The 24168-nt window shown below is 46.9% G+C and overlaps 4 protein-coding genes and 2 non-coding genes across 15 annotated transcripts in view; 5 read left to right on the top strand and 1 right to left on the bottom strand.

Annotated features, from left to right (window-relative positions):
• MSI1 (musashi RNA binding protein 1) overlaps positions 1-1638 on the top strand; it is a 29070-nt gene extending 27432 nt beyond the window's left edge. For both annotated transcript variants that reach the window (XM_058851704.1, XM_058851703.1), the window contains one exon: positions 678-1638. The gene's annotated coding sequence lies outside the window, so the exon portion shown is untranslated. The remainder of the gene's footprint in view (positions 1-677) is intronic.
• A 3504-nt stretch (positions 1639-5142) lies between these two features.
• PLA2G1B (phospholipase A2 group IB) lies at positions 5143-7035 on the top strand. Its single transcript, XM_058851723.1, has 4 exons — positions 5143-5176; positions 5250-5409; positions 6130-6257; positions 6889-7035. The coding sequence occupies exons 1-4, from the start codon at positions 5143-5145 to the stop codon at positions 7008-7010; spliced, it is 444 nt and encodes a 147-aa protein (XP_058707706.1). The 3' UTR covers positions 7011-7035.
• Positions 7036-9970: 2935 nt separating this feature from the next.
• SIRT4 (sirtuin 4) lies at positions 9971-17878 on the bottom strand. Of its 5 annotated transcripts, XM_058851732.1 has the most exons (6): positions 17576-17802; positions 15129-15634; positions 14192-14486; positions 12895-13098; positions 12302-12460; positions 9975-10102 (listed from the first exon to the last, which is right to left on the bottom strand). In XM_058851732.1, exons 2-4 carry the CDS (start codon positions 15626-15628, stop codon positions 12946-12948), a joined length of 948 nt encoding a protein of 315 aa, XP_058707715.1. In that variant the 5' UTR covers positions 15629-15634; positions 17576-17802; the 3' UTR covers positions 9975-10102; positions 12302-12460; positions 12895-12945. The 5 variants fall into 5 exon arrangements, with proteins under 5 accessions (XP_058707716.1, XP_058707715.1, XP_058707714.1 ...); XM_058851733.1 differs by lacking the exon at positions 12302-12460 and having other exon boundaries at positions 9971-10102; positions 17576-17803; XM_058851731.1 differs by lacking the exons at positions 9975-10102; positions 17576-17802 and adding an exon at positions 17821-17878 and having other exon boundaries at positions 10114-12460.
• A 1278-nt stretch (positions 17879-19156) lies between these two features.
• LOC131585648 (U4 spliceosomal RNA) lies at positions 19157-19297 on the top strand. Its single transcript, XR_009279001.1, has one exon. It is a non-coding gene; the product is annotated as a U4 spliceosomal RNA (small nuclear RNA).
• A 648-nt stretch (positions 19298-19945) lies between these two features.
• The window catches only part of PXN (paxillin), a 49458-nt gene continuing 45235 nt past the window's right edge, over positions 19946-24168 (top strand). For 2 of the 5 annotated variants that reach the window (XM_058851199.1, XM_058851198.1), the window contains exon 1: positions 23596-23766. In XM_058851199.1, the coding sequence (XP_058707182.1) occupies positions 23634-23766 (133 nt within the window). In that variant the 5' untranslated portion in view covers positions 23596-23633. Of the gene's footprint in view, positions 20196-21560; positions 21676-23578; positions 23767-24168 lie in introns of those variants that run through there. The other 3 variants (XM_058851200.1, XM_058851202.1, XM_058851203.1) reach the window with 3 other exon arrangements.
• On the top strand, positions 19947-20087 carry LOC131585647 (U4 spliceosomal RNA). Its single transcript, XR_009279000.1, has one exon. It is a non-coding gene; the product is annotated as a U4 spliceosomal RNA (small nuclear RNA).

Here is a 24168-nt window from a genome sequence, read left to right as displayed (position 1 = left end):
GAAGAAAACGAAGCACTCACAAAAAGAGAAAACATCTGTGGGGTTGACCGGAGTCACAACCCAGTGGTGATCTGGACAGACAAGCTTGGCTCTTCTGTGTAACTAGTGAAGCCTCCACCATGCAGCTGGTTGTTCTTACTGCTACTGAGACCAGTTCTGGGAAGTGAGGTTTTTCATCTCCTTCCTGGGAGAAGGGCAGAAGGAAAATCTTATCACTTGTGGTTTTGGTCCTTGGATGGGCTGAGAGGCAACTGGTGGGTAGCCTTTGTTTGCTTTGCAAATGTGATTGAAGTTAGCTGGCTTAAATTTAAAATAAAAAAAAGTCAATAACCAGCTTTTCAAAAAGGAGAGAAAAAAACTAAAGGGAACAGTGTCCACAGACAGGAGCCCACAGCAGCCTGGCAGGGCTGGACTGAACTGGGTGCTGGGGAAATGGCTGGACTCCAGGCCACGTGGTGTGTGGGACCTTGTTTCCCAGGCCTGCACGTTGCCATTGAGGATGGAAACATCTCTGCTGTGGCCTGTCCCTATGCCAGCAGTGTGCAGAGCAAGACTTTGTTGGGGCAAAGTCTGAGTATTGAGTGTTTCTGTCAGATCACACTGGAGGAAAACCCCAGGAGGAAAAGCTGTGGTTGTTCTAGATCCTGTCCCTTTCCCTCCCCTGCTGTGTCCCACAGATTCCCCAGTGACCTAACCGAGGACAGCGAGTGGCTGGAGGATCTGGTGAGCCTCGGGGGATGAGCCAAGGTTACCTTTCTCTTGAATCAAACTGCACACTGCCGGCTGGCTGCCAGGCTCCTGCCGCCCTGCCCGATCTCTCCCTTTGACCAGACCACACTGGACTGAACCCGAGGAGATCATCTCGCTTTCCTACTAACCACCGACGGTTTACGCTTCCCCCTCCCTGCCCCCAGCCCACTGATTCTTCTTTTATTTATTTTATTAGCTGTTAGTTTTATTTTTTTATTTTATTTTTTTATCTTTTTTGGGGGCTGCCCCTTCTTTTTGTTGTTTGCTCTTTCCCGAGCTAGTAGACATATTTTATGAATTGGCTTTGTGATTGTGTTAGGTAGTTTTCATTGAGGAGTATTTTTATTTGGCTTTGAAACTGTTTTGAATATTTTCAACTCTGTTGTTGTCGTCAGTGTTTTTAAAGCACGGTATGTAACAAGAATGCAGTTCTGAAGGGAAGAAAGAGACAGAGAGAGAGCAAAGGCTGAGAGGAACTGCTGTATTTCTATTTTTTTTAAAGAAACTGTTTTTAATTGTTTCTGTTTTGTAAATGTGAGGCTTTGAAAAGTGTGAAACTCCAAGGATCCGAAAACGTTGGACATCGCTATGGAACAAAACAAATGTATATTTTGCTAAGTGAAAAACACTATCCTTACAGCTGAAAGATTTTTTTTTTTCCTAGGTTTAGTTTTACGTGGGGTTTTCTTTTTCCTCCTGTATAATATGTAAATATCGTGAGCTGAACCTGGCTGCTGCCTGCAGCCTGGCTTCAAGGAGCAGCTCCAGGTCCTGGACTTGGTGCCGCAGCGTGAGCAATACTCTCCAGCAGAATCCTGACAGGACTTCGTTCTTTTTTTGTACACCTTTTACTGTAAGATTTTAAGACCTCTGATGAGATGAGATGAAAGGGGGCGGGGGGGTGGGTGGGGTAAAATGTACCAGCCATCGGCTGTTTTGCTGAGCGGGTTAAAGCTGCTTCCAATTGCTTGATGTACAGACTCCATCCCTGGGCTCCGTAGCGCCGGCTCTGGGCTGGCTTAGGGAAAGGGCTTTGCCGCCGTTGCTTGTCTTGGTTACTTTGAAAGGAATTCACTCTCCAAACTTTATCGCTTGCGTCAAGATTTCTTGGGAAAGGGGATCCTCCTCTGGAGGCGAGGGTATTGGAAGGGGTGTCAGCCAGGGGGAGATTTGGGTAGTCATTCTCTGAAGGGCAGGGCTCTGGGATGGGGATTCATTAACAGGGGAGAAAAGCATTAGGGTGGTGATTTGGGGGCGGGTTAAGGGCTTCTCAGGGATTATATGAATTATAGAATTGCAGCTTCCCATTTGCTTTACTCTGTGTTCTGAAGACTGTGGGAATTTGTCCGTTGTCCTGTGCGGGGTGATCTGGTCCCTTCTCCAGAACCTGCTGGGGCTCCCCCTGGTTTGGTCCAAGCCCCTGCTAACCAGCACTCTGCCAGGGGAGGCCTCCAGCAGGAGTACACGGGGCAGGTTTGGGTCTGGATTTCAGTGAACCAAAGACCTTGTTAAGGGGGGTGATTAAGCCTTTTATTAAGATGCAGCCAAACTCTTTTCCCAGGGAAATAACAGCTTCATCTTAAGTTTTAAAAATCATTCCCTCTCTTCCCCCAAACTGAGCCCCTGTAAAGGAGATGGGCATTTAGAAAAGGACTGGGAGGGCCACAGTGCCCACAGGGCCCTTTTTCTCTTCTATTTCTCCCCCATCTTCTGGAACTTGTCCTGACCTGGGCGATGCGTTTGGAGAGTTCTGTTTAGGTAAGAAGGTACTTAACAGATCAGTACTGAAAACACAAAGCAATAATTTTTGTTACTGAGACAAGAGTCTGTATGTCTGTTTTTTTAAATATTTCCTAATTAAAGAAGAGCTGCATTTTATTGGGTTTATTTTTATTCTATATACTTCAAATTTGGGTCTGCAGACAGCGCTTTCCTCCCTCTTGGTGTATGCGCTGAGCTGCTTCCGTGCCCCCTCCAGACATCCCGGGCCAGCTGTGCTGCTGCTGGGCTGTGAGTCACTCTCTGGCCACTGCCTGGAGGCTGGGGCTCTGGTTTCAGGGTGGGCATTTTTTTAAAAAGAAATAAAGCTGTGTTTTTAAGCCAGTAAGTTATTACACTCCAGTGTTTGTTCTCTCCACACCTGTAACCCTTTTTCCAAATTTCAGTTTTAAATTCCTAATAAATTATTTGAAAACTGTCCTTCTCTGTCTTTATTTTGGGGGTGCAGGGTTTTCCAGTGGGGGAGATTTCAGGACCTGGCAGGAGTTGCATCCTGCCTTAAGGATAAAAGCCCCAGGCAGGTCTCTGACTCGCTCGCTGTTCTGCTCCCACACTTTGGCAGTGGCCCAGTTTATAATGTGAGGCAGATCTGGTTTTAGTAGAGATTGTGTCACTTTTCTACATTACAGAGGTTTTGTGTAAGTATTTGTAGGTTCAGAAAAGGAGATAATGTGGTGCTTACAGGTTTGGCTCATACTCTGAATTCAATTGACTGTGGTGAACCAAGGAAGCTAGATGTAAGGAAGTAAACTGTGGAGACGGAAATAAAGTCCTTAACAGACAAAAGAGAGAAAGGAGAATTTTAACAGTGTGGAATAGTAGGGAACACTGCAATGGGGCTTATAAAAAAGTCTTAAAAATAATTTAAGGCTTAAACATTGGTGGAAAAATCTTTACCCTTCTGGGATTTTTCTCATGAGGCACCCTTGTAATACTCATGTGCTTGCTTTCCCATACTTTGTGATCCTTTTGTTGAACTAAAAATGTAGGAAATTGTTGATTTATGATTTTTAAATGGGCAGTTGACTGGAAATTTTCTAGGAAACATCAATAATACATCAGGTACTGAGAAAAGAGGAAAAAGGAATCAGAATCCTAAGTTTCATAGATAAGATTATTTTTTTTTTTTAATGGTAAAAGCAGAGAGGACAGAGAACTCTTAAGTGGATATTGAAGGGAAAGTCAGCAGATTGATCTGTGGGCAAAGGACAAAGTATTTTTTTCTGAACTAGCTGTGATACAGACTGTCCTTTACATCAGCCTTTAATGTTTGTTCAATACTCAGTTAGAACACAGAGAATCTTAAATCTGCTACTCAGCATCTGCTTGGCTGTAGGTTACCTGTGAGTGGGCAGCCCCAGAATGGGAGTGCTTGAAGAGATCAGAAAAGTCAGAATGGATCTGGTTGTTCAGCACCATGTCTAGCTTTACCTAGATGTCCTATGGATATGCCAACATCCAGTGGGTACTGTGGGTGCCCTGGTGTAGTTTCAGACCCTGTGAGGAGGAAAGTGTCCTCATGACCCCTTTTGGAACCTGCTGGTGGGTGGTGAGCCCAAAGTTTCCTGCATGAGCACTCTGCTGTTGCAGAAAGGTGGCCTTTGCGTCCTCCTCTGCTCTTAAAAGCTGAGGGTTTGTTTGGTGCTTTAGAAATCAATGCAGACTTGACAACCATGTCTAGGGAACCCTATCTTGAATGTGTAAAAATACCAAACCTGTAGCCCTGAAAATGTCAGAGCTTCAGGGACCTGAGTGCAGTGTTTTTACTTACCCCTGACTGATTCCAGGAAGATTTTTCTTACCCATTTTTTTAACTTCTTTCAAGGTTCCCAACTCTCCTCATCCCTTGGCATAGAGAACCAAAGGTTCTTATCTGGGTTCTGCATTGGTGTTGGAGAAAGAGAAACTGCTCTAAGTTACTGAGGTCTGCTGTGTATGTTGAAACTTCTAAGTCCAGTTCATTTCCAGTGTAGATTGCTTAAAGCCACATAAAACCAGACACTACTCCTTGTTTAAGCCACATTCAAAGGTTTTCCAGGTCACTTGGCTCCTGTTTCTTGCCTAGTAGTACCTCCTTCTCCTCTGTGGTTTTAAAGTAAAAAATGGCTTGATTTTTTTTTCAGTTGAGCTCATGCCAAATAGTCATTTGATGTGAGTGGACAACCTGTACCTTATTCTCTGAATTATGCCAGGAGAGCCCATGGAGAGATACAGGATTAATGATAAGTGGGATGCCATAAAAAGAGGATGTGGGTATTAGTGGCAGACGGCTATTAGTGTGCCAGAAACTTCCAATTTAACCACCACACTGCTATTATGTTTTTGTAGAGAGCCCTATCCATATCTTTCAGGCTGACTTCTAATAGTAGTACTACAAGAATTTAATAGCAAAAATCTAGAGAGCAAATATTTGTCTTTCTGGCTTTTATGGATTTAACTCAATTGGCCTTCAACTGGTCACGTCACAACCTGCTGCCCACAGCCCCCAGTGGAAGAAGTCTGCATTTAGTAACATAAATACTGGCTGTTTTATCTCATACCCATGTCAAGGTGAGCCTATTATATAAAGACTCATTTTCCTTAGCACCAGTCTCTTTGCGAGGAGCTGCAAGAATGAAGTTCCTGGCCCTGCTTTTCCTGCTGTCAGGTGTGTAGGTATCCTCATCCTTGCATTGGTAACCCTGAACCTGACTCTGACCACCCTGTGTGTCTCTCCCCAGTGGGCGCAGCCAGCGCCGAGGTCTCTCCCAGGGCCATGTGGCTGTTCCGCAAAATGATCAAGTGCACCCTGCCCAAGAGCCACCCACTGCTGGACTTCGCTGACTACGGCTGCTACTGCGGCTTGGGGGGCAGCGGCACTCCAGTGGATGAGCTCGACAGGTTTGTAAGACTCTGCTTTCACAAACCTCTTTCCTTGCTTGTGCTTTCCTGCTTCAGCTTCATCTCAGCTGGCCCTGTCTATGAACGTTTACGAAACTCTCTGGCTGCTATGAATGAAGCTTTCTTTCACAGATGGATTCAGGGGAAAAAGGATGTGTGCTATCATACCTTGATGCCTTATTACTAAGATAAAATATAATTACAGCAGCTCTTCCATGGCAGCACTGTGTGCTCATTCCAGCATATTTTTTTTTGCAGCAGTGCTGGGCCAGCAGCCTGGATGCAGCTCTGCACACTCTGCCAGATGCTTGACCATCAACATGTACAGGGCTGGGCTGCAAAATGCTAGGAAATGGCATGGGCAATTTAGAGACACACAAATCTGGCAGCCAAGTCCTGGATTGTGTTGGCTGAGAGCTTGTCAGCTACGAGGCACTGAGGGGGAGTGTAGGGTAAACACTGGCTTTTGCTTTCCCTGTGCTCAATAGGCAACTGTGAAGATGCTTCCATAAGTACATATGTACCCAGATACCTCTTGGACCATGAGCAGGCACAACTGTATCCCTTTGAGGTCCTTTGTGTCTGCTCTCTTATTGCTGGGTATCTTTTATTTTTTTATTGTCAAGAGCCTTGTCAAAGCAAATCTAGTGTAATTGTGTCTTACAGGTCAGTTGAGCCTGTGATTCTGGTATTTTCTAACCATTTTCTCCTTGTTTCCAGGTGCTGCCAAGTACATGATAAGTGCTACTCACAGGCAATGGAAATGGAATCCTGCAAATTCCTCCTGGACAACCCCTACACTAAGCTGTACCGTTTTAGCTGCTCTGATGAGGAGATCACATGCAGCAGTACGTCCATTTCCACTTCACTCCAGATGCTCTCCAGCCTCTCTTAGGAAGGAGCAGGGCTGTGTTACAGGCACACCTCTGCAACAGAGGGGCACAGTCCAAGTTCTTGCCAGGGGGCCTGGTTGGTAGAAAGAGGGCACCTCACACAGGCACTGGAATGAGTATTCACAATATATTATTTATATAGCCCATAATTTAAGGTTTATGAAGATGTATGGTATGGCAGGATATAGAGAAGCCTGTCTAGGCTTCAGGGGATTGAGCACTTTTCTGGGAGACCTTCTAACGGCATTATCCATTAAATTAAGCAGGTTAACTTGGCATTGTTACACAGTTTCTGCTGGACACCTCTGATGAATAGTGAAGCATTTACAGGGCTCTGGAACGGAGGTAGAGAGCAGAGAGGCTGGCAAATAGGGCTGCAGGGATGGGACGAAGAGGCAAGGAGAGAGATGGCTTGGTTGGAGCACACAGCTTTGGGGGCAGTGGGCTAGTGGGCAGAAGCCTGTGCACTGCCAAAACGATGGCAGCAGTGAAATGGGTACACCGTGACAGCAGAAATGCCAGCCGGAGACACTGCAGCGCCTGGCGAAAAAGCTGCGGGCTCTGACCGTTCCACTCTCTCCTCCAGGCAAGAACAAGGAGTGCGCCATGTTCATCTGCAACTGCGACCGCGCCGCTGCCAAGTGCTTCGCCAAGGCGCCCTACAACCCCGAGCACAAGAAGCTGGACACGGACAAATACTGCAAATAATTGATTTCATGTGCCTCAGGGCCGCCACAGGACCAAATAAACAAATAATCTAAATCCACACTCCTGGCCGCTGTCAGCGTCGCGCTGAAGGGAAGGGGAGGAGGGTGGGGCGTGAGGCAGGCCCCGCCCCCTCGGCGCACGGCCCGGTGTGGCGCGTGCGGCGCCCCCGCGTTCGCTGATTGGCCCTTGGAGGCGGCGGGGGGTGGGGCGCACCTGCTCGCGGGCTCGCGTGCCCCGCCCCGCCCCTCAGGTACCCGCGGGCTGGGGCTCCTGAGGGCGGGGCTGCGGCTTCTCGCCCTCACCCTCCCGAGGCGCCTCAGGGCGACCGTGCCTGCCCGACCTCATCCTACCGAGGTTCCTCAGAGCGACCCTCTCGCCCTTGGTCTCCCCGAGGTTCCTCAGTTCTCCTCAGGGCGCTATTCCCGCCCGCCTTCATCCTCCCGAGACGCCTCAGGGCATCGCTTCCACCCACCCTCACGGCTGCCCCCACTCTCCTGGGACTCCTGAGGGAGCCCCTCACACCTTCCCTCAGCCGCCCTCGCCGCGGGCTGCCCACGCCTTAGCTACTGCACAGCTGTCCCTCTTCCCCGGGGCATCGCTGCGTGAGGGTCTTGACCTGTTTGGTGCTCCTTTCTCCTGAGGGTCTCCTGTGTGCTTACCCTGGGGAGCCCTTCCCCTGCCCGGTGCTGTTCCTAGTCAGGAGCTGCAGGGAAGGAGACACTTCCCAGGCAGGACGTGCAGGGAAGGAGGTAATGTTGGCCTGGAAGGCAGGGAGCTCCTCTGAGGGACAGTATCTGCCCCATTTTCCCAGCCCTGCCAAGATCCTGTGCCAAAGCTGTCCCCCACCCTTGGTACCGTTCTGGCTTGCAGAGGTTTTTGGAGGTGTGGGTATACTCACGCCGCCCCCTGCTTGCTGGCAGGGCATGTGAAGGGCCCGGGTTCATCATCAGAATGAACTGTACTCAAACATGGAGCAGACCCCAAGGATCTGAGAGTGCTCTGGGAAACGAGAAACAAATGAAGAAGGAAGAAGCTGGCTTGGTATGTTATTGGAAGGTACTTGCAATGCCTTCCTACTGGAAGTAAATGTATCTTTGAGGGCATTAGAATGATAATGAGAAAGGATAGTGAATTGTATTTAGTTCCTTTTTTTTTTTTCCTTGAAAAGGGGGACTGTGTTACAGCCAGACATTCCATTTTATGGCAGATTGAGTCCTAGTTTTGTACCAGTATTCAGTGCTTATTTTTCCTCAGTGTTTGTGTATGTGAATTTTAGGGAAACATTGCTTGGAGTTTTCCATAGAAATCTTGAGGATCCTGGATGTGATGGTGTCATATGACCAAAATGAATCATTCTTAGGGCTGGAAGAGCAAGATGAGGTGTCTTGTACTCACTCACTAGCTTAGATTCTCTGAAATTACTGTTTGTAGAACAGTAAAGCTCCTAAGTAAATGTTACTAAAATCCCCTTGTGGTAAACCTCATTGTAGAGAAAAAAAAAGTAAAATATCATCACTGTCTGGAAGGAACACTGCACTTTCAAGCTGTATTATCACAAGTAGGGAAGATTGCTGGGGTGCATTGGAAACAAGTCAGAAATTGTTAGTATGAATTTTACCTGTAACAGGAACTCTTGATTTGAGATGAGCAATATATCTACTCCTGGCATCCAGCATTTGGAGCTAGCATTCCATAGGTAAACTCCATAGATAGATGAAAGCTCAAATTGATTCCATATCTTACTCTGTACAGATTTTATAAGCCTGCACTTATGTTTGGGCCCTTGATCACACTTCTCATTTCCATGCCACTTTGATGGTGTGAAAGCCCTACCATTAAATCCAAACATCCCCCATCCACAGGAAGCCTTCCCACATAATGCAGAGTGTCAGGCTCTAATGAAGACACAGGTGGGGAGGCTGAAGGGGCTGTGCAAAGCTGCTCATTAGGGCTTTGAGAAACGTTGTGGGAAAAGTAAGAGCAGGGCTACTGACTGCTTGAACTGCCAGCATAGGGGAGTACAAGGAGTGTGTGAAGATCTTCTGCCATGCTGGCCTGTCCTTCTGTTCCAAACCAGAAAGGGATTGCCTGGAATGCAAGGTATCCCTGTGCTCAGCAAGGGGGAGCTCTGAGACCCTACACAGCACCACAGCTGGTGCATAGGATGCTGGAGGGAGAGCAGCTCCTCGGGCTCACTGCAGAAGTGAAGTCTCAGTCTCTTATCTTTTCTCTATTGTTGTTTTCTGTGCCAAGATTTTTCATTCTCTGCAGGGAGAGCTGAATTACTCTTAACTACATGGGCATTGCACAGATGAAAAAGAGTGCTCCAGCTGAGGTGAGACATGCAGAGAGCAAACAATTCTGCTGATGGTAATGATCCTGTGTCAGCTTCTCTTTGGGCCTGGAGACCAATTCGAGACACTCACACTGTTGCTTGTCCTCTTCAGCCTCAGCTTCTTTTTTTCTCTGCCATTGTCTAGTTAGTGGTGCAGAAGGGAAGAAGTGCAGAAAGTGGTATTGGGGTATCATTCCTTAGTGAGAAGGGACATGACAGGGAGCTGCAGACAGACTTGCAGGAACAGTCTGGAACAGTGGGTTTAAAGCCCATCTGGCTTCACTCCGCTGTTTCCCTGCAAAGGCTGGGAAAGTGCAACATTCAAGGCAGTCACAGGGGAACAAGCACACTCTAGATGGTAGATTTAGTCACCTTCACTCCACTGAACCTCCCAAGTTCTCCATGCCCAGGGTTTTGGGTCATTTTCCAGAAGTAATGAACAAGCAGGTGTGTCAATAGGAGTGATCTGACTGTAAGATGTGGGAAGCTGCACTTACACCACAGGCACCAAACCCTCTGGGCCATCTGCATTCTGTGCTGCCCTCACTGGAGCTCAGTATGCGAAATACCTTCCTCAGGCTGCTGGACTCAATTACAGTTTGCTCTGAGAATTTGTCCAAAAACAAAGACAAGATTTGCCAAATAGGAAGTAACTTTTATTGCCTTTGGCTAACTCCAACCCCACTTTCAGAAGAACAGAAGAAAAATCCATTATGAGGTATTCTCAGCTCCTCTATCCAAGCTTCAGGAAGAACAGCTGTAAGAAAAAGAGAACAGCAAAAGCTGTCGATTCAGCTAATTTCATGTCGTGGCTTTTGGTGTAGGAATTTTAGGCTCTCTCAGGCATTTCTCATGTGAGCAAACTTCTTAATGGTATCTTGGGGAACATGTTGAGAAGTGAAGCACTCTGATCCTGCTCTAAATGTAACCAATTTTAGTAGTGCTGGGTCAACTTAGCAGAAAAAAGAAGGAAGTTCTTCATCTCAGCTTCATATAGTTGTTGTAGATATGCTCATTAATATATAGTAATAAAACATGCACAGAAAACTTACTGTAATGTTCATTTATTGTAAGTCATTGTCCTGGTGGCTTAAAAGTATAATCAGCAGAGAGTTGGGATAATGACTCATCTGAGAGTGATGCTGAAGAGACACCCTGACTCCTCTCCCACAGGCTCAGCTGCAGAACTGGAGAGGAGGCAGGGGTAGATGTGGGAGGTTTAGTTACCTGTCACAAAACTTATTCCAAGACTTGTTCTAGACTGCTTGGCAATGCTCCCACACCTTCTCAAAATGCTGGCTCTACCAGCAGCCTCTGGTTTTGACACACCAATGTCATGCGAGTTTCAAAGAGGGGGAGAAGATGTGGATAATGAGAAACTCAGCCCCAACTCCTCTGCTAAGGAGGCATCAGCATGTCTTCTTACAGGGATAACCCCTACATGAAAACATGTAGAGACTCTGCTGTGCTTTAGGCATGATTTCTGCAATAGCTTTGGTTGGTGGGACAGCGGTACTGTGGACAGGACAGCTAAAGATGGAGAGATATCTGTGAGCTTTGCTCACTGCCATGCAGCAGACACCTGAGTCATTGGAAAGTGGAGTCACCTTTCAATGAGAGCAGAATGCAGGTGGGAGTCCTGAACTGTTCCTGCTTGGCTTCAAAGTGAGGCTGTCTCTCCTCTAACCCAATACAGCCAAATCTGGAAATATGTTGAGCATTTTAATGCCCTCCACTTTCTGCAAAAATTGGATGCCTTATGTATCCCTTAGATTCTGAGCTTTATTTGCTTCTTTCTGGCATGGATTCGAATTGACAACAAAGCAAAAATGAATTTTGCATCCTGTGGTCAGTTGTCCTTGCTTTGCTACTTGACCTTTTAGCAGACAACTCTGGCATCCTTGTTTCCAACTGTTTGTTACAGTTCTTGTCAAAATATTAGTCCAGGACATGTTACTTGGAGTAGGAGGGGGCACTTGGAAAACCCTGACAATTAAATCCCTCAGAGCTACAAGGGAGGAGTGGTAGTTTCATGAAGAAGGTCAGGTCAAAAATTCCATGTTCTAGTTTGTACCAGGTTCTGTATTTTACTCTGTAAATGGTTTGATAGGGCTTACAATACCACCATCCTCAGGATCAACAGAAAGCCACTACCCAATAGTGATGGATCTCCTGTTCGGAGTGTGGAAATTGCACCTTTCAACAGAGAGTACCTCCTGAGGGAGACCTATTGTACAGATTTAATTGTATTTCTCTCTTAATTCATCAGCTGCTAGTAATTACAACCTGCATTTTTGCAATGGAAAAACATTAATTGAAACTGGCTACTGAGGTGTACTTAAATAAATCATAGGAGGGAGAGAAAATTTCAATGCAAATAGTCTCGATCTTCTAAACAGTTTTAATTGATTCCTTAGCTATTCATTAATTAAATAACATCTTCAAAAATGCATTCTGGAAAATGTAGTGGCCTCACTGAAAGTAGGGCTGGTCAGATTAGCTTAAAGTAACTCCTCTGGCATCTCAACAATAGTTAATTCTTAAAGGGGTTGGATAGGAAGCAGTTTAGCTGCTGCTGTCAACTGACACTTGAGAGAAATGCTGACTTTCCCTTCTCGCTGGAAGATGTCAGCCTTATAGTCTGTGCTTCCAAATAATCTATTTTGAAGCTTTTTTCTTTTAAGTGACAACTGCAGTTCCTCTTGCCACCTTTTCCTCTTTGCACATTCTACAGTATCCCACCAGTGACATTGGACTCCCCAGAAGTGTCCTGGTTTCCCACATTGCCCTCCTGTACTATAGCCTCAAACTACCTGATCAAAATCCCTGTGCCCCCCTTCTCCTCTGGGGACAACTCTAAGAACAGTGTTTCGTCCTCAGATATGGCAGTCCAATTATCCTGTCCCAGTGAATGAAAAGGCACTGTTTACAACGGCAAGGTAAGGCAGAAAAGTACTTTTTTTTATCATCATTCTGATTCCTGATACGTGGAGATGGTTCCAGGGGAGAGAACTGGTGAGATTGAGATGTGTGAGGCTTGCTGCCCTCTCCTGGTGCCCTCAGCGGCCGTGCACTGCATCTCACAGTGAAGAGTGCATCTCTTCTGAGATGAGTCCTGCAGGAGAGGAAGAAAGAAGGTGCTTTATCAACTGAATTGATTCTTTTAAACAGCAGTGTTTGATTAGGATTAGCTGGATCAATTAAATCAGGAACAGCTTTTGAATTGTCTGTTGCAAAGGCAATGGTTGTGATCAGGTTCTCTGGAACTACAGGTGATCCCCTGTAGTTTCCTGATAGTAACAAATGGATTAGAATTCTGGATACTCCTACCCAATTCTCTGGGAGTGCTAGCACTTAGTATGCTTTTTGTTTATGATCATGGGAAGTGGTATCATGGCCAACCAGAGCAGACCAGTTACAGAATAAAATTTACAGCCACCTTTCGGTGCAGTGAGGGAACATTTTGCCAGTCAGCACATCTCAGTCTCAGCATTTGCCAGGAACCCATATTCTTACCCTGTAAGGTGACTAACCAGGGAAGGTACTCACCTTGTAAAAATAACTTTAATCCTGATATCTACTGAAGCTCAGCTGGCTGGGTCATGTGCAAACAATCAAAGGCAGCAGCTCTCCACAGCGGGAATTCAACTTCAAGGATGCAAAGTGATCTAACCTGGTGGGCCCAATGTTAAGGACTGCAATTGGCAGCTTCTTCTCCCGGGCAGCGAGAGCAAACCTGTAACCAGAGTACACCTGCAGGAGTACCAGAAGACAAAATTACTGGCAGCTTAGGCAAAAGAAGAGTAACAGAAAGGAATGAAATAGTTGCTGCTGGCAATAGGAAAAGGGCTGTACATACATGCTGTATTAGGCAGCTGCACTGAGCTCAGGTAGGAAATGTCTTCATTCAGGAGTGCACAGAATAGAACAGCTTTTAACCACTGTCAGTGAAGGATTTGCAATTTCACAGAAACTGAAACTTCACAGCAGATTGAAGGGAAATGTCCTTGTCTTTTAGTAAATCTCCATAGCAGTTTTTATTAGTTATCACAAGGACTTAAATGCTGCACTTTGATGATTCTTGCATGGCCCAGCTTAGGTAGTACAAGAACAAACCTAAGGCATTTCAATCATTCCTGTACAGAGGATTATAAGCTTAAGAAGCGCAAACTCAAGGATTGTATCCAGTATCCTGAAGCTAAGAGAATCACAATCAGGCAGCCTTGGTTTTATCTCCTTCTGGGAGTTCTTTTTAATGTAATAGAACTTGTTCCTGGAAGAATTTATCTTATACAAACACCATGCAGAAGCTTCTATGGGTTTAGAAACCCCTGTTGTTTAGCTACCTTACCTTACAGATAAGAGGCTAGTGGAGAAAACATATTGTGATACAAAGGACAATCTCAAGGAGCAGAGCTCTCTTACTGAGACTTTAATAAGGAATGAGAGGTCCTAAAATTTGGTATTTTACACAGTGTGCCATAAGGACTAAAAAGCTACCAAAGGCTAAAAATTTCAGGTAAAAAAAAAGTGAGGAATGAATGAATTGTGTCAGGTATCTTGCCTTTATAGACAACTGTGACCTGATGGAGGAGACAGCAAAGAGAGGTCTCAATGGAGGTATTTACAGCAGCATGAAGTAGTCCGGCAAGAGAGGGACAAGGAAACCCAAACGGGTCACCCATAAAGCCAGATTCCAACCACTGTAAAAATAAAATACGAAGAAGCTCTGCAAAGGCTGATCTGATCCACAAGCCATTTGTAGTCCTAAGATGTGGGACCAAGGATCATTGCAGGCATAGCAGCAGAGAAGTAGGAATGCAGTTTGGGGGACAGACCTACTTACCTGCATGGAGGATCCTGCTACCAGCATGGAGTCTGATTCTGCCAGGCGCTGGTGTACAAAACTGACCTTTTCCTGGCTCACTGTGTCTCCAAAGAACGTCACATCAGGCTTCAGGATTCCACCACACTTACGGCAGGCTGGGACTTGGAAATTGCGCACCTGCTCATCCGTCAGGAAGACATCCCCATCTGGAGCCACGCCAAACGCTTCAGCTTTCCAAGTAGGATTCAGAGCTTCAAAGTGCTCCTGGAGCTCAGAACGCAAGATTCGGTCTCCACAGGCCAAGCAGAAAACCCTGAAATTCAGAGCAAGGTCTTAATGCAGTTTCATGTCAGCTGAAGATCTGGAGACTAAATGATTCCTTAGGAGAGCTGTCATGATTTTCCACATTTATTTACCAAATAGTACAGGTCAAGGAGATGTCTTTCTACTCTGTTGCTTTATAGGAATGCTCTAGAGGAAGTGCTTTCAACCCTGCCATGCATCCTCTCCCAGTTCAGGCTGTGCTTTTTCATCTAGAAATTCTGGGTGATGCCAGCCAGGGTGCTGGCCCTTCTCCAAGTCCACACATCCCATGCAATTCTGGCACTATTCACTCTGCTTAAGGTGGATAATCCTTGCATTCTTATGATCCCCTTGTTCTCCTTACTAAGAGGACATTTGCTGTAGCAAGGACAGGGTAAATGGATGCAGGTTTCAAGGAAAGTGATCCAATTAATGCTCAAAAAAAATGGAGTGGTGGTCATGTTTCTTAAATATCATGCTGTGAACAGCACCGGGTTGTGATCTTTTTCTTGATCTTTTTCTCCACCCCAGCCCAATACCACCTGTCATCTCCAGGAATGCAGCATGGACGTTTTGCCTCCTTTCTCAGCAGCTGACAGTGCAGCTGCCTGTCAGTCACCCACTGACAACAGCCCTGTGCCAGCAGCTCTACCTGTGTGTGCAGCCGTGCAGCTCCGTCATGCGCTGGCTCCCGGCCTTGCTGTGAAGGGCATCCACGTTCTGGGTCACCAGCCAGTGCAGCTTGCCCAGCTTCTCCCAGTCTCTCAGTACCAGGTGTGCTTTGTTTGGCTGGTGGGAGGAGAACTGGGGCCAGCCCACAAAGTTCCTTGCCCAGTAGCGCTGCCGGGCACTGGCGCTGCGGACGAACTCAGCGTGCTGGACAGGCCGTCTGTCTGTCCTGGCGTAGAGCCCAACGCCCTCCGAGCGGTAATCGGGGATCCCTGACTCCGTGGAGATTCCAGCTCCAGTCATTACAAACAGCCTCTTGGAGTTAGAAACAAAACGCTGCAGCTCCTCCACTTCCACAGGGTCTGGGGGCAGACAGGCTGGCACGAAAGTCAGGTTTGGAGAGGCTCTGGATACAGAATGGGATCTGAAATGCTGCAGTCTGATGGCTCTGAAAGCTCCAGACCACTTCCTGGCAGGGAACATATTCAGCTGAAAGACAAGAACAGAACACATAGCAGGTAAAAGAAAGCAAAAACCATGTCCTTAATACTATGTGCTTGCAATTCTCTGGAAAATTATGCTGTTAAGTATTCTTTGCTCTCTTTTTAGTAAAGAAGCAAATTATTTTGGCAACATTAACTAAAGCCCACCATCCAAGAAAAAGTTCTGTTCTTTCAGAAGAGAGGAACACTGAGTACAAAGTTAACAGCCCAGACTTGCAGGGTTCAAGCTGTTCTACACTGGTGTGAGGGATGGCTGCCTAAAAGGACTTGTAAAAAGCCCAGAAAACGCTGTGCACGTGAAGTCTTTCCCAGGTACGTGCAGCAGGCCAGAGAGGAAATGGCAGGAAGGCCAAGCACCTCTCCCCAGAGGCACTGACTGGTTCTTCCCCAGAAGATACCTTTGGTCTGCACTTACAACATTCTGCTTGCTCCAAATCAGTCTTTTATATTTTCCCATCCTTTACACTTGTTGTAGGAAGGGAGAGAAAAACAACCTTGAAATGTTTTTTTCCTGACGAAGGCCTTGACTGGAGCTACCCTGTGTGGTGTGTTTTGGTTTTTTTCGTTTTTTTTCAAAGGCCTCGTGCAGAACAGGCCTTGAAATGGGACTGAAGATGATCAGGGCACTGCCTAAATGCCTCTGGCACATCCTCTTTTGTGGGTGCCACCTCCCCTGAGTCAGTGGGGAGCTGGAGGGGCACTGCTTTGCTTCTCCAGCAGACACAGGGGCTTTCTGAGAGATAAGGGATCATCCAAAGTGTGTGGGGCAGAAGGAACTGCCTGGCAGGAAGGAATGGGAGACACCCTGCTTTAAGGGAGGAATGACATGCCCTGCTGAGGACAGGCAGGTTGAACGGCTTTGCTGATTAAGTAGCCTGGAATTGTGCACAGGACCTGTTGAGACACGAGTGGATGGATTTGGACTTTGATTTTGTTTGCGTTTTCCAGCAGTCTGCAGTTCTTTCTCCATTTTGCTGTTTTGAAACTATTTTTTCTGTGTCTATGGTTTTGCAAACAATGTACAAAAAGCTTTGAAAGCAACAGTCTGGAAAACTTGACTGGTACTTCTGCCCCCTCAAATCTCCCTGAGCAGGGGGGTTTGTACAAGATGCGGCAGATGGAGGAAGAACTTTATTTACTGATAAAAGGGGACAATCTCCTGAACACCTAAACTTCAGATGTATTTAAATATCGCTCCATTTACTGACCTAATACTGGTGGGCAAATGAGGGTTAGATACATCTGAAGTTTAGGTGTTCAGCTCCAAGCATTGTGATACTAAATTGATGCTAGTGGCAAAGAGTAGATTTGGCCCAGTTAGTCTTCAGTTCTTAAGGCTTTTTGTCATCAGCAGTTGCAGTTGCAGGAAAGATTGGACAGACTCCATGGTCTGAATTGCTTTTTGTATCTAAGCAGCGATTCTGTTTGCAATGATTTTTGCTTTGTTTTGCTGTTTAGCAGGAGTCGTGTTAGGCATTCCCGAGAAAGAGGTTTAATTTCCCATATGAATTAATTAGAAGGGACTAAATCTCCCAATAAACTAATTTGCTTTGAGAGTAACTTGTGTCATGATGCTCCCCAAAGGCTGTTAAGCCAGTTTGATGGTAATTAAATTGCTTTAGCTGATGAAAACTCTTCATTCTGGCCCCTTATCATCAAAACATCTCTCTGAAGGAAATGTTCAGAGGCAAAATGAAACAGAAATGTAATAGGGGTTGGCCCACAAGAGAGTGCAAGCAAAAATTACAGATACATTTGAAAGCTGCTGTGAACCATGTAAGGACTATGGAAGAGAAAATGTTAAAGGCTGGAATATTTCTTGCCAAATACAAAGTCACTTTTAAAATAGAAGTGCTCAGATTAAACAACAACAAGAACAACAACAACAACAACAAACTACATAACAAGTGAAGTTCTTTAAACGTACCTACGGAGATCTGAGGCTAGAGTTTGCTTTTAGCACACACCCAAGATGCTCCACAGGAAAAGATCAGGCAAGGTTAAGGGGGAAGAAAAACAGGAGCCTACAAACGGCTACAAGCCAGAAACCCAAAGGGACTCCCGAGTCAAATGGACTCCCAGGTGTCTCTCGATGTGACAGCGGCGGGGTGGCAGCCGAACCGAACCCAGTCCCGCAAGGACAGCGGTGCGGTGAATAACGCGAACACTCACCTCTCATGGTGCCGCCGGAAGCGCCCGGCCGCCCAACGCCGGGCCGGAAGCGGAGCCCGCTGGGAAATGTAGTTCACGGGAATAAAAAACCACCCCTAAGCACAAAGACTACATCTCCCATGCGTCAAAGGGGGGGAAAGGTGTTCCCGACAGCCTAACACCTGAGACAATTAGAAACGCTGAGAGCTTCATAGCACCCTCAAGGAAATGTGTAAGGTTAAAATCCGGATTTATTTGTTACAAATGCATGTGATAGCTTTGATAAAATGCATCGTAGATGCTTGTGTTTATAAAAAATGCATTTTCTTTTAACTGATACGAACATATTTTAGGCTTAATATATGACTAAATAAATAATGGAAGAAGAATACACTGAGGGCTGTGAAAGACAGGTCTTCTAGCTCGGGAATTAGGGCAGTGCCAACCTGTCTGCTGCCGACTCTGCATCCTGGCAGGAACCCATCGTGCCTCTCTGCTTGGTGCGTTTCAGTCTCAATAATCACCCGATAATTTGTACAGTTTGCCTGGCAATAAGGAGTTTGCGTTTGTTTGTTTGGTTTTTTTTTTAATTTTTCTTCAAATGAGATTAATTTTTCTGAGGAACAAATAATATGAGGGAGGCCAGACTGCTGTGCAATAGCAGCCTGGTGCACTGGATGCCCAGCAGTCTTAAGGACAATGGGCTCTTTCTAAAGATTTGGATTGCTTTTCAAATGCATTCACCAAAGAGCTCTTGCAGAAAGTTTTAATCCATTTATTTTTTGTGTCTTACAGTTGTTTCAAAGACCAGCTGAGCCCGAGTATCCGTGCAGCAGTTTGTAATTTTGTGATCACAAGGAAGAAGCACATCCTGCTCGCTCGGTCTGCAGTGCCACCCTGCCCATTCCTCTGCCCCTGAGCTTAGGAGTGCAAACTTCTTTTTGGCAGCGTCGTGAGTCTAAACGGCTTTCAGTGATTTATACTTCAGGACTTTAAACGTGTTTTAAACTGTCGGGTGATGACTTTTCTCCCTGGTGCTCCTAGAGGCTGTCCCCCCGCGTTCCCTACGCTCCCTCCCGGCACGGAAAACGGCGATTTTTGGCCAATGGCCCCAACTCGAGCAGCGCTTTCCGGACGCTCATTACCATAGTGCCCTCCCGGCAACCTCCGCGGGTGCCGCCGGTGCCGGCGGTCCGCGGTCCGTCCGTCCGTGTGCTCCCGGTGCATCCCCGGCGGGCGCGGCGCTGCGGGGCTGCGGGCGGGCCCGGCGGGCGGGGGGCACCGGGACCAGCCCCAGCCGCTCTGAGCGCGGCGGGGGCTCGGCGGCCCCGGGCCCGGGAGGGCGCTGGGGTCGGGCAGCCTTGCGCAGTGGCAGTATCGTAGCCGATGAGGTTGTTCCGAGGCGCGATTATTGCTAATTGAAAACTTTTCCCAATACCCCGCCATGACGACTTGAAATATAGTCGGCATTGGCAATTTTTGAGAGCCTCTTCGGAGGCGGATTTTGTATGGTCAAAAAATAGATAGACAGACAGCAAAAGAAAAAAGAAAGAGCCCTGATGTAATGAGTTGCTCCACAGGTGGTGTTTGTCCAGCATCTGGGATTCTTCACTTCTCATGTCACTGATCCATTCCTTCTTCAGGACCTTTAAAAGACAGGAACCGAACTCTTATCTAAAAGCGCGCTCAGTTTATTAAACCCAGTCTTTTGCGCTCTCGGTTTATTAAACCCAGTCTTTTTCTGGAGCGGGTGGTGGGGATGCTCGGGAAGGACCCGTGCTGCTCCGGGGCTCAGCGGCGCTGTGGCCGCTCGGGGCTGTCCGGGGTTCGGCCCGGGGGTGTCCGGGCTCGCCATGGAGGGGACGCGGAGGGTGCGCGGGGGCGGAGCGGCCCCGGTACCGCGCGGGGCTGCGCCGTGACGTCATGCCTAATTTGCATATTCCCTCCCAGCAGCCTTCGCGGTGTACCGGGGGCCCGGAACGGAGGGCACAGCGGAGCTCCCCGGTCCCGGCGGGGCGCGGGGGGGCGCGGGGCGGGCGGGCGGCACCGCTGGGAGGGCCCAGGGAGGAACGGGCGGGCCGCGCCTCTCGCCCCGAGCTCGGCGGCAGCCCCGGGCCGAGTGGAGGCGGCGGCGGGAGAGCCCAGTCAGCTTTGCGCAGTGGCAGTATCGTAGCCAATGAGGTTAATCCGAGGCGCGATTATTGCTAATTGAAAACTTTTCCCAATACCCCGCCATGACGACTTGAAATATAGTCGGCATTGGCAATTTTTGACAGTCTCTACGGAGACTGAAAATCCTGGTGAAAAATAGACTCAGAATGCGGGAATCTCTGGAACTTCCCTTGCAGTCCTCTGGCGCATCCGTGCCTCGAGGCTGCCGGGGTTTATTACGGGAGGTAATGCGGCTTTTGTTCGTTCAGCTCCGCCAGTCTTTGCTGCCGCTAAAAACGGGGTTTAATAAAATGAGAGCGCTTTTACATATAAAGCTGGTTTATTCTTCTCTCGAAGCTGCTGAAAAAGGAGCCGGTCAGTGAAAATGGAAGTGGAGGAGCTTAGGTGCTGGAGAAAGGTTTCTGGAGTAGCTCTTGTTGAGCAGGATCCTTAGGAGAGCTTAGCCTCACAACAGGCAGAGAGGGACCTGGGGGGAGTGGAAGTCTGAATCGTGCTTCCCTAGCTGCTGAAGTCCTCTAAAACCTATTAGGAAACACTTAGTATACTAAGTACTGTAAACTCCATTTTGTGTGCATTTCTTTATTGACATCACTTGCTTTAAGGAAAAAAAAAAGGAAAAAGCTCCTTACTGTCAAAGAAATCACAAACCTTTACTGTGGAAAAAGCAGATGCTTTTTCCACTCCTATTATATAAGTAATTATAATTATTTTTAAACACCTATTATATAAGTAAACCCCATCCTTTCCTAATTTGCAGCAATTTGATAGCTAAGCAGACCCCACAGAGGGGAGACTAATGACCACTGCACACAGCTCTGCTGAGGCTCTGCTGCAGCTGAAGCAGCTGCTCTCCATCACTGCGCATGAATGAGATGTACATTCTGCTGCTGACAGCTTGCCTCTGACATTCTCTGTATGGGCAGAGGATCAGACCCACGTGTGCCATTTGGATGCTCCTGCCCTGCTGGTTAGACCCTGAGCTGGGCAGCTACTTGTAACTTTGGTAGAGTAGAAAATTTTGTAGTGAACATCAGTGTTTCCTCTTAATAATTTTTTTAATATTTTTTTTTTATGACATTCAGTCATGCTGGGTATTATACACAACAGTGACCAAGAGTGACAGTGAAACCTCATAGATTTCCTTCATCCCCCCATTTGTTCTATTGCCAGCAATATCAATTGCAATCAAACCCTGAAGCATAAGGATGCCATTACCCTTTGGCAGAATAAGCCACACTGGTAAATAGCAAAGACATATGTAGTTTGCAGTGAGTTATACACGTCAGGTAATTTCTTGCTTCTTATAAACTGTGTTGATAAGTATTGGGTTTATCACTTTATTAATTTTTCATCTTTGTTGCCAGAATTATCTGTGATAATGCCCTGGTGTGGTGCTTTCAATCTTCATTGCAAAGTCATGTCCTACATCTTATGTCAGAAACCAAATTTGTTCATTTTGCTCTAAAAGATCTTTTCAACAAACATGAAGTTGGACCTCAAATGTTGGAGCTCCATCTTGTGATTTACTGCTATTGCCTGAATTTTAAAGCTCTGATTGATTTTTTTTTTTCCCTTGCATTCACCTGAAGAAAGAGCTAAATCCCCTTGCATGATGTTCACGTGGCACAGCACAGAGGGCACACACTGCAATGAGGGCGTTGCCATTGCTCTGCAGTTTCAAGTCACTCTCTGGAAAGTGCAAAGGTAAGTTCTAAACACACCTCACAAGCCAGTGTAGCTTTATTTCTCTTCTCTGACATAGATCACAAACAATGATGCTTCTCTTTGGTGGTATTATGAAATGAGCTTGGATCACTCCTGTTTGGCAGCCAGTCTGAAATGGCAGACGACTGGTGGACAATTAATCCATGGACACTGAGGGTCTTGTGTGTGGTCAGTGGGTTAAGCTGCCTTCTGAGGGACTCGGTCTGTAACTGGTAAATGACTCTTGACAAGAGGGAAAAATGCCTTGTGCAAGTACTCTGAACACAGATTGTGTGGAGACAGGAATACTCTGGACACAGATTGTGTGGAGACAGGAAGCCCTAAAGTCCAAGCTTTTGTTGATGTTGACTCACTGTCTAACTTCATTTCCAGTTCCCAGCCCTGTTTCCCATCAGCAAATGGGGGTGGTAACTTCTTGTTACACTTCTGTGAAGGACAAGGGTGAATCGTAATGTGTCTCAGCCGCAGGGCACAGTGTAAGAGGAAGGTCTGTGTATTTCTAGCAGCAAGCAGTGTTCACGAGTCAGGGAGAGTCTGAGGCAGAGAGCAGGCAGATGATGAGGAAACAGGAGTTCAAGGCATTGGGAAGGACAGGGTAAGTTTAGCTTGAGCCCACACCACTGACAAGTTGTCTTGGCAGCTGTGGTTTTCTGCCCCTAGTCCTTCAGCTCTCACAGGAGGGTTAGGGACTGGCAATTTTAAGTAAGAAATGTCAGTGTGTGTATATGTGAAGAACTCAGTTATGAACAGCAGCTGGCTATGAGCACGTTGGTTTTAAAAGCAGTATGCCTAGAGGATAGTATCACTTATGGGACAGCCCTGCCTTCCCACCTCATCAACCCTTCCAAAGCAGTGCTGAAGCCATAGACAAAGCTTTAGAAGCAATTACTTTATTTTTTTAATACTGAGCAGCTTGGACACAACCCAGTTCTTGTGGGTGCAACCCTAACTGGTACTATGACAGCTTAATTTCAGCCCTGAGACACAATAGAAACTGCTTTCTTGATTTACATTCACTTCCAGACTCCCAAAGGACACCCTAGGAAGCTGAAAATAAAAACTGCATGCTGGGCTACAATATGAACAGAGCACAGTAGGCACTTCATTTATGCAGAGGTAAAAATACAACCCAAGTTGAGGCACATGCTTGTCACATGTTGCTGGAGGAAACATACAGATCCCAGGGAAGGACATGTTTCTAATGACCTTAGGTCTGCTCTGTGACCAGTCAGCACTAGTGAATGCATCCTGAAGTTGACATTGTACAGCCAGTGATGGATTTTGAGAATATTTAACAGTCCCTCCAAATAACATTTTACATTTTGCTGAGGGAGACCAGCAAGGGGGATGTCAGCTGAGATATTTGGCATGGACGGTGAAGCATGCAATGAAAGTTTTTTTTTTATATTTGTGTTGTACTTAGTAAGGATATTATTTTCTGACAAGTCCTGGATTTGGGGTAAAAACTGGAATGAATTTCTTGGAGGTTGTTCACTATTTGTAAGCATTGGCTGGGATGAGGGAGGAGATATTTCCCTGCCCCCCTAGCGATAATTCCCATTAAAGCATGACTTAACACAGGAAATAATGATGTCTGACTTGTGCTAGCAGGGGAAACTGGTCATGTTTGTGCCTAGAGAGTGAAAAATACAGCACTGGAGATTGCTCACAGCTGACCTCACAGTCTCTGTTTTATTCAAAGACAATCCGTAATCTCAGCTCAACAACAGGACATGTTCTGGGAACATTCTCTGACTTGGTAGTAATTTTGTAAGGAAAAGAGCTACAAGAGTCATGTTTCCTGGATCCTCGGCAGTTCCCACACTGATATTATTTGTTGTGTCTCTCATCAGATTAAGAGGTGAACACTTGGGTTGAGCAACTCCGTTTACTGCCATGTCAGCTTGGCTGGAGCACAGTGGGAAACAGTAGCTCTGATGAGGAGGGTTGAGCTGTGCTGTGGCTCGAACAAAGCAAGGACTTTGCTGCCTTGCAGTGTTGTTTTAAACAGGTGTGAGAGGAAAAGCACTTGGGAAATGATGGCTCAAGATCATCACATGAGAAATCCAGGTGGGCTGTTACGGTCTTTGAACACAGCAAAAGAGAAGTGGCTGGTGACTTTCCTTCATGGTGGCCACAGCTTGTGGAAAATTGTTCAGGAAAGGTTTCTGCCGCCCAGCTTCCCTGAGATGGGGAAAATCAGCTGAGGCGCTGAAATGTTTGTTTCAAGGTTTTGGGGCACAGCCCCACCGCAGCACCGAACAAGCCCAGGGGACTGCATCACTGCCCGGGGAGGACATTCCTCTGGGAAAGGCTCCTGCTCCTCCAGTGACCAGCGCAGGGTTGGTGTCGCGTTCCTGCTGAGTGTCGGACGCGCGTGGGGCCGCAGGCGAGCGGGCGGGCTCCTGTGCGGCAGGACAGGCTCCGGCTCGGGGCTCTGCCGCCTCTCCCGGCGTTTCCCGGGGCGCTTTC

Source organism: Poecile atricapillus, chromosome 16, assembly GCF_030490865.1.
Source record: "Poecile atricapillus isolate bPoeAtr1 chromosome 16, bPoeAtr1.hap1, whole genome shotgun sequence".
Taxonomy (NCBI): Eukaryota; Metazoa; Chordata; class Aves; order Passeriformes; family Paridae; genus Poecile; species Poecile atricapillus.
This window is presented reverse-complemented; position numbering and strand designations above follow the sequence as displayed.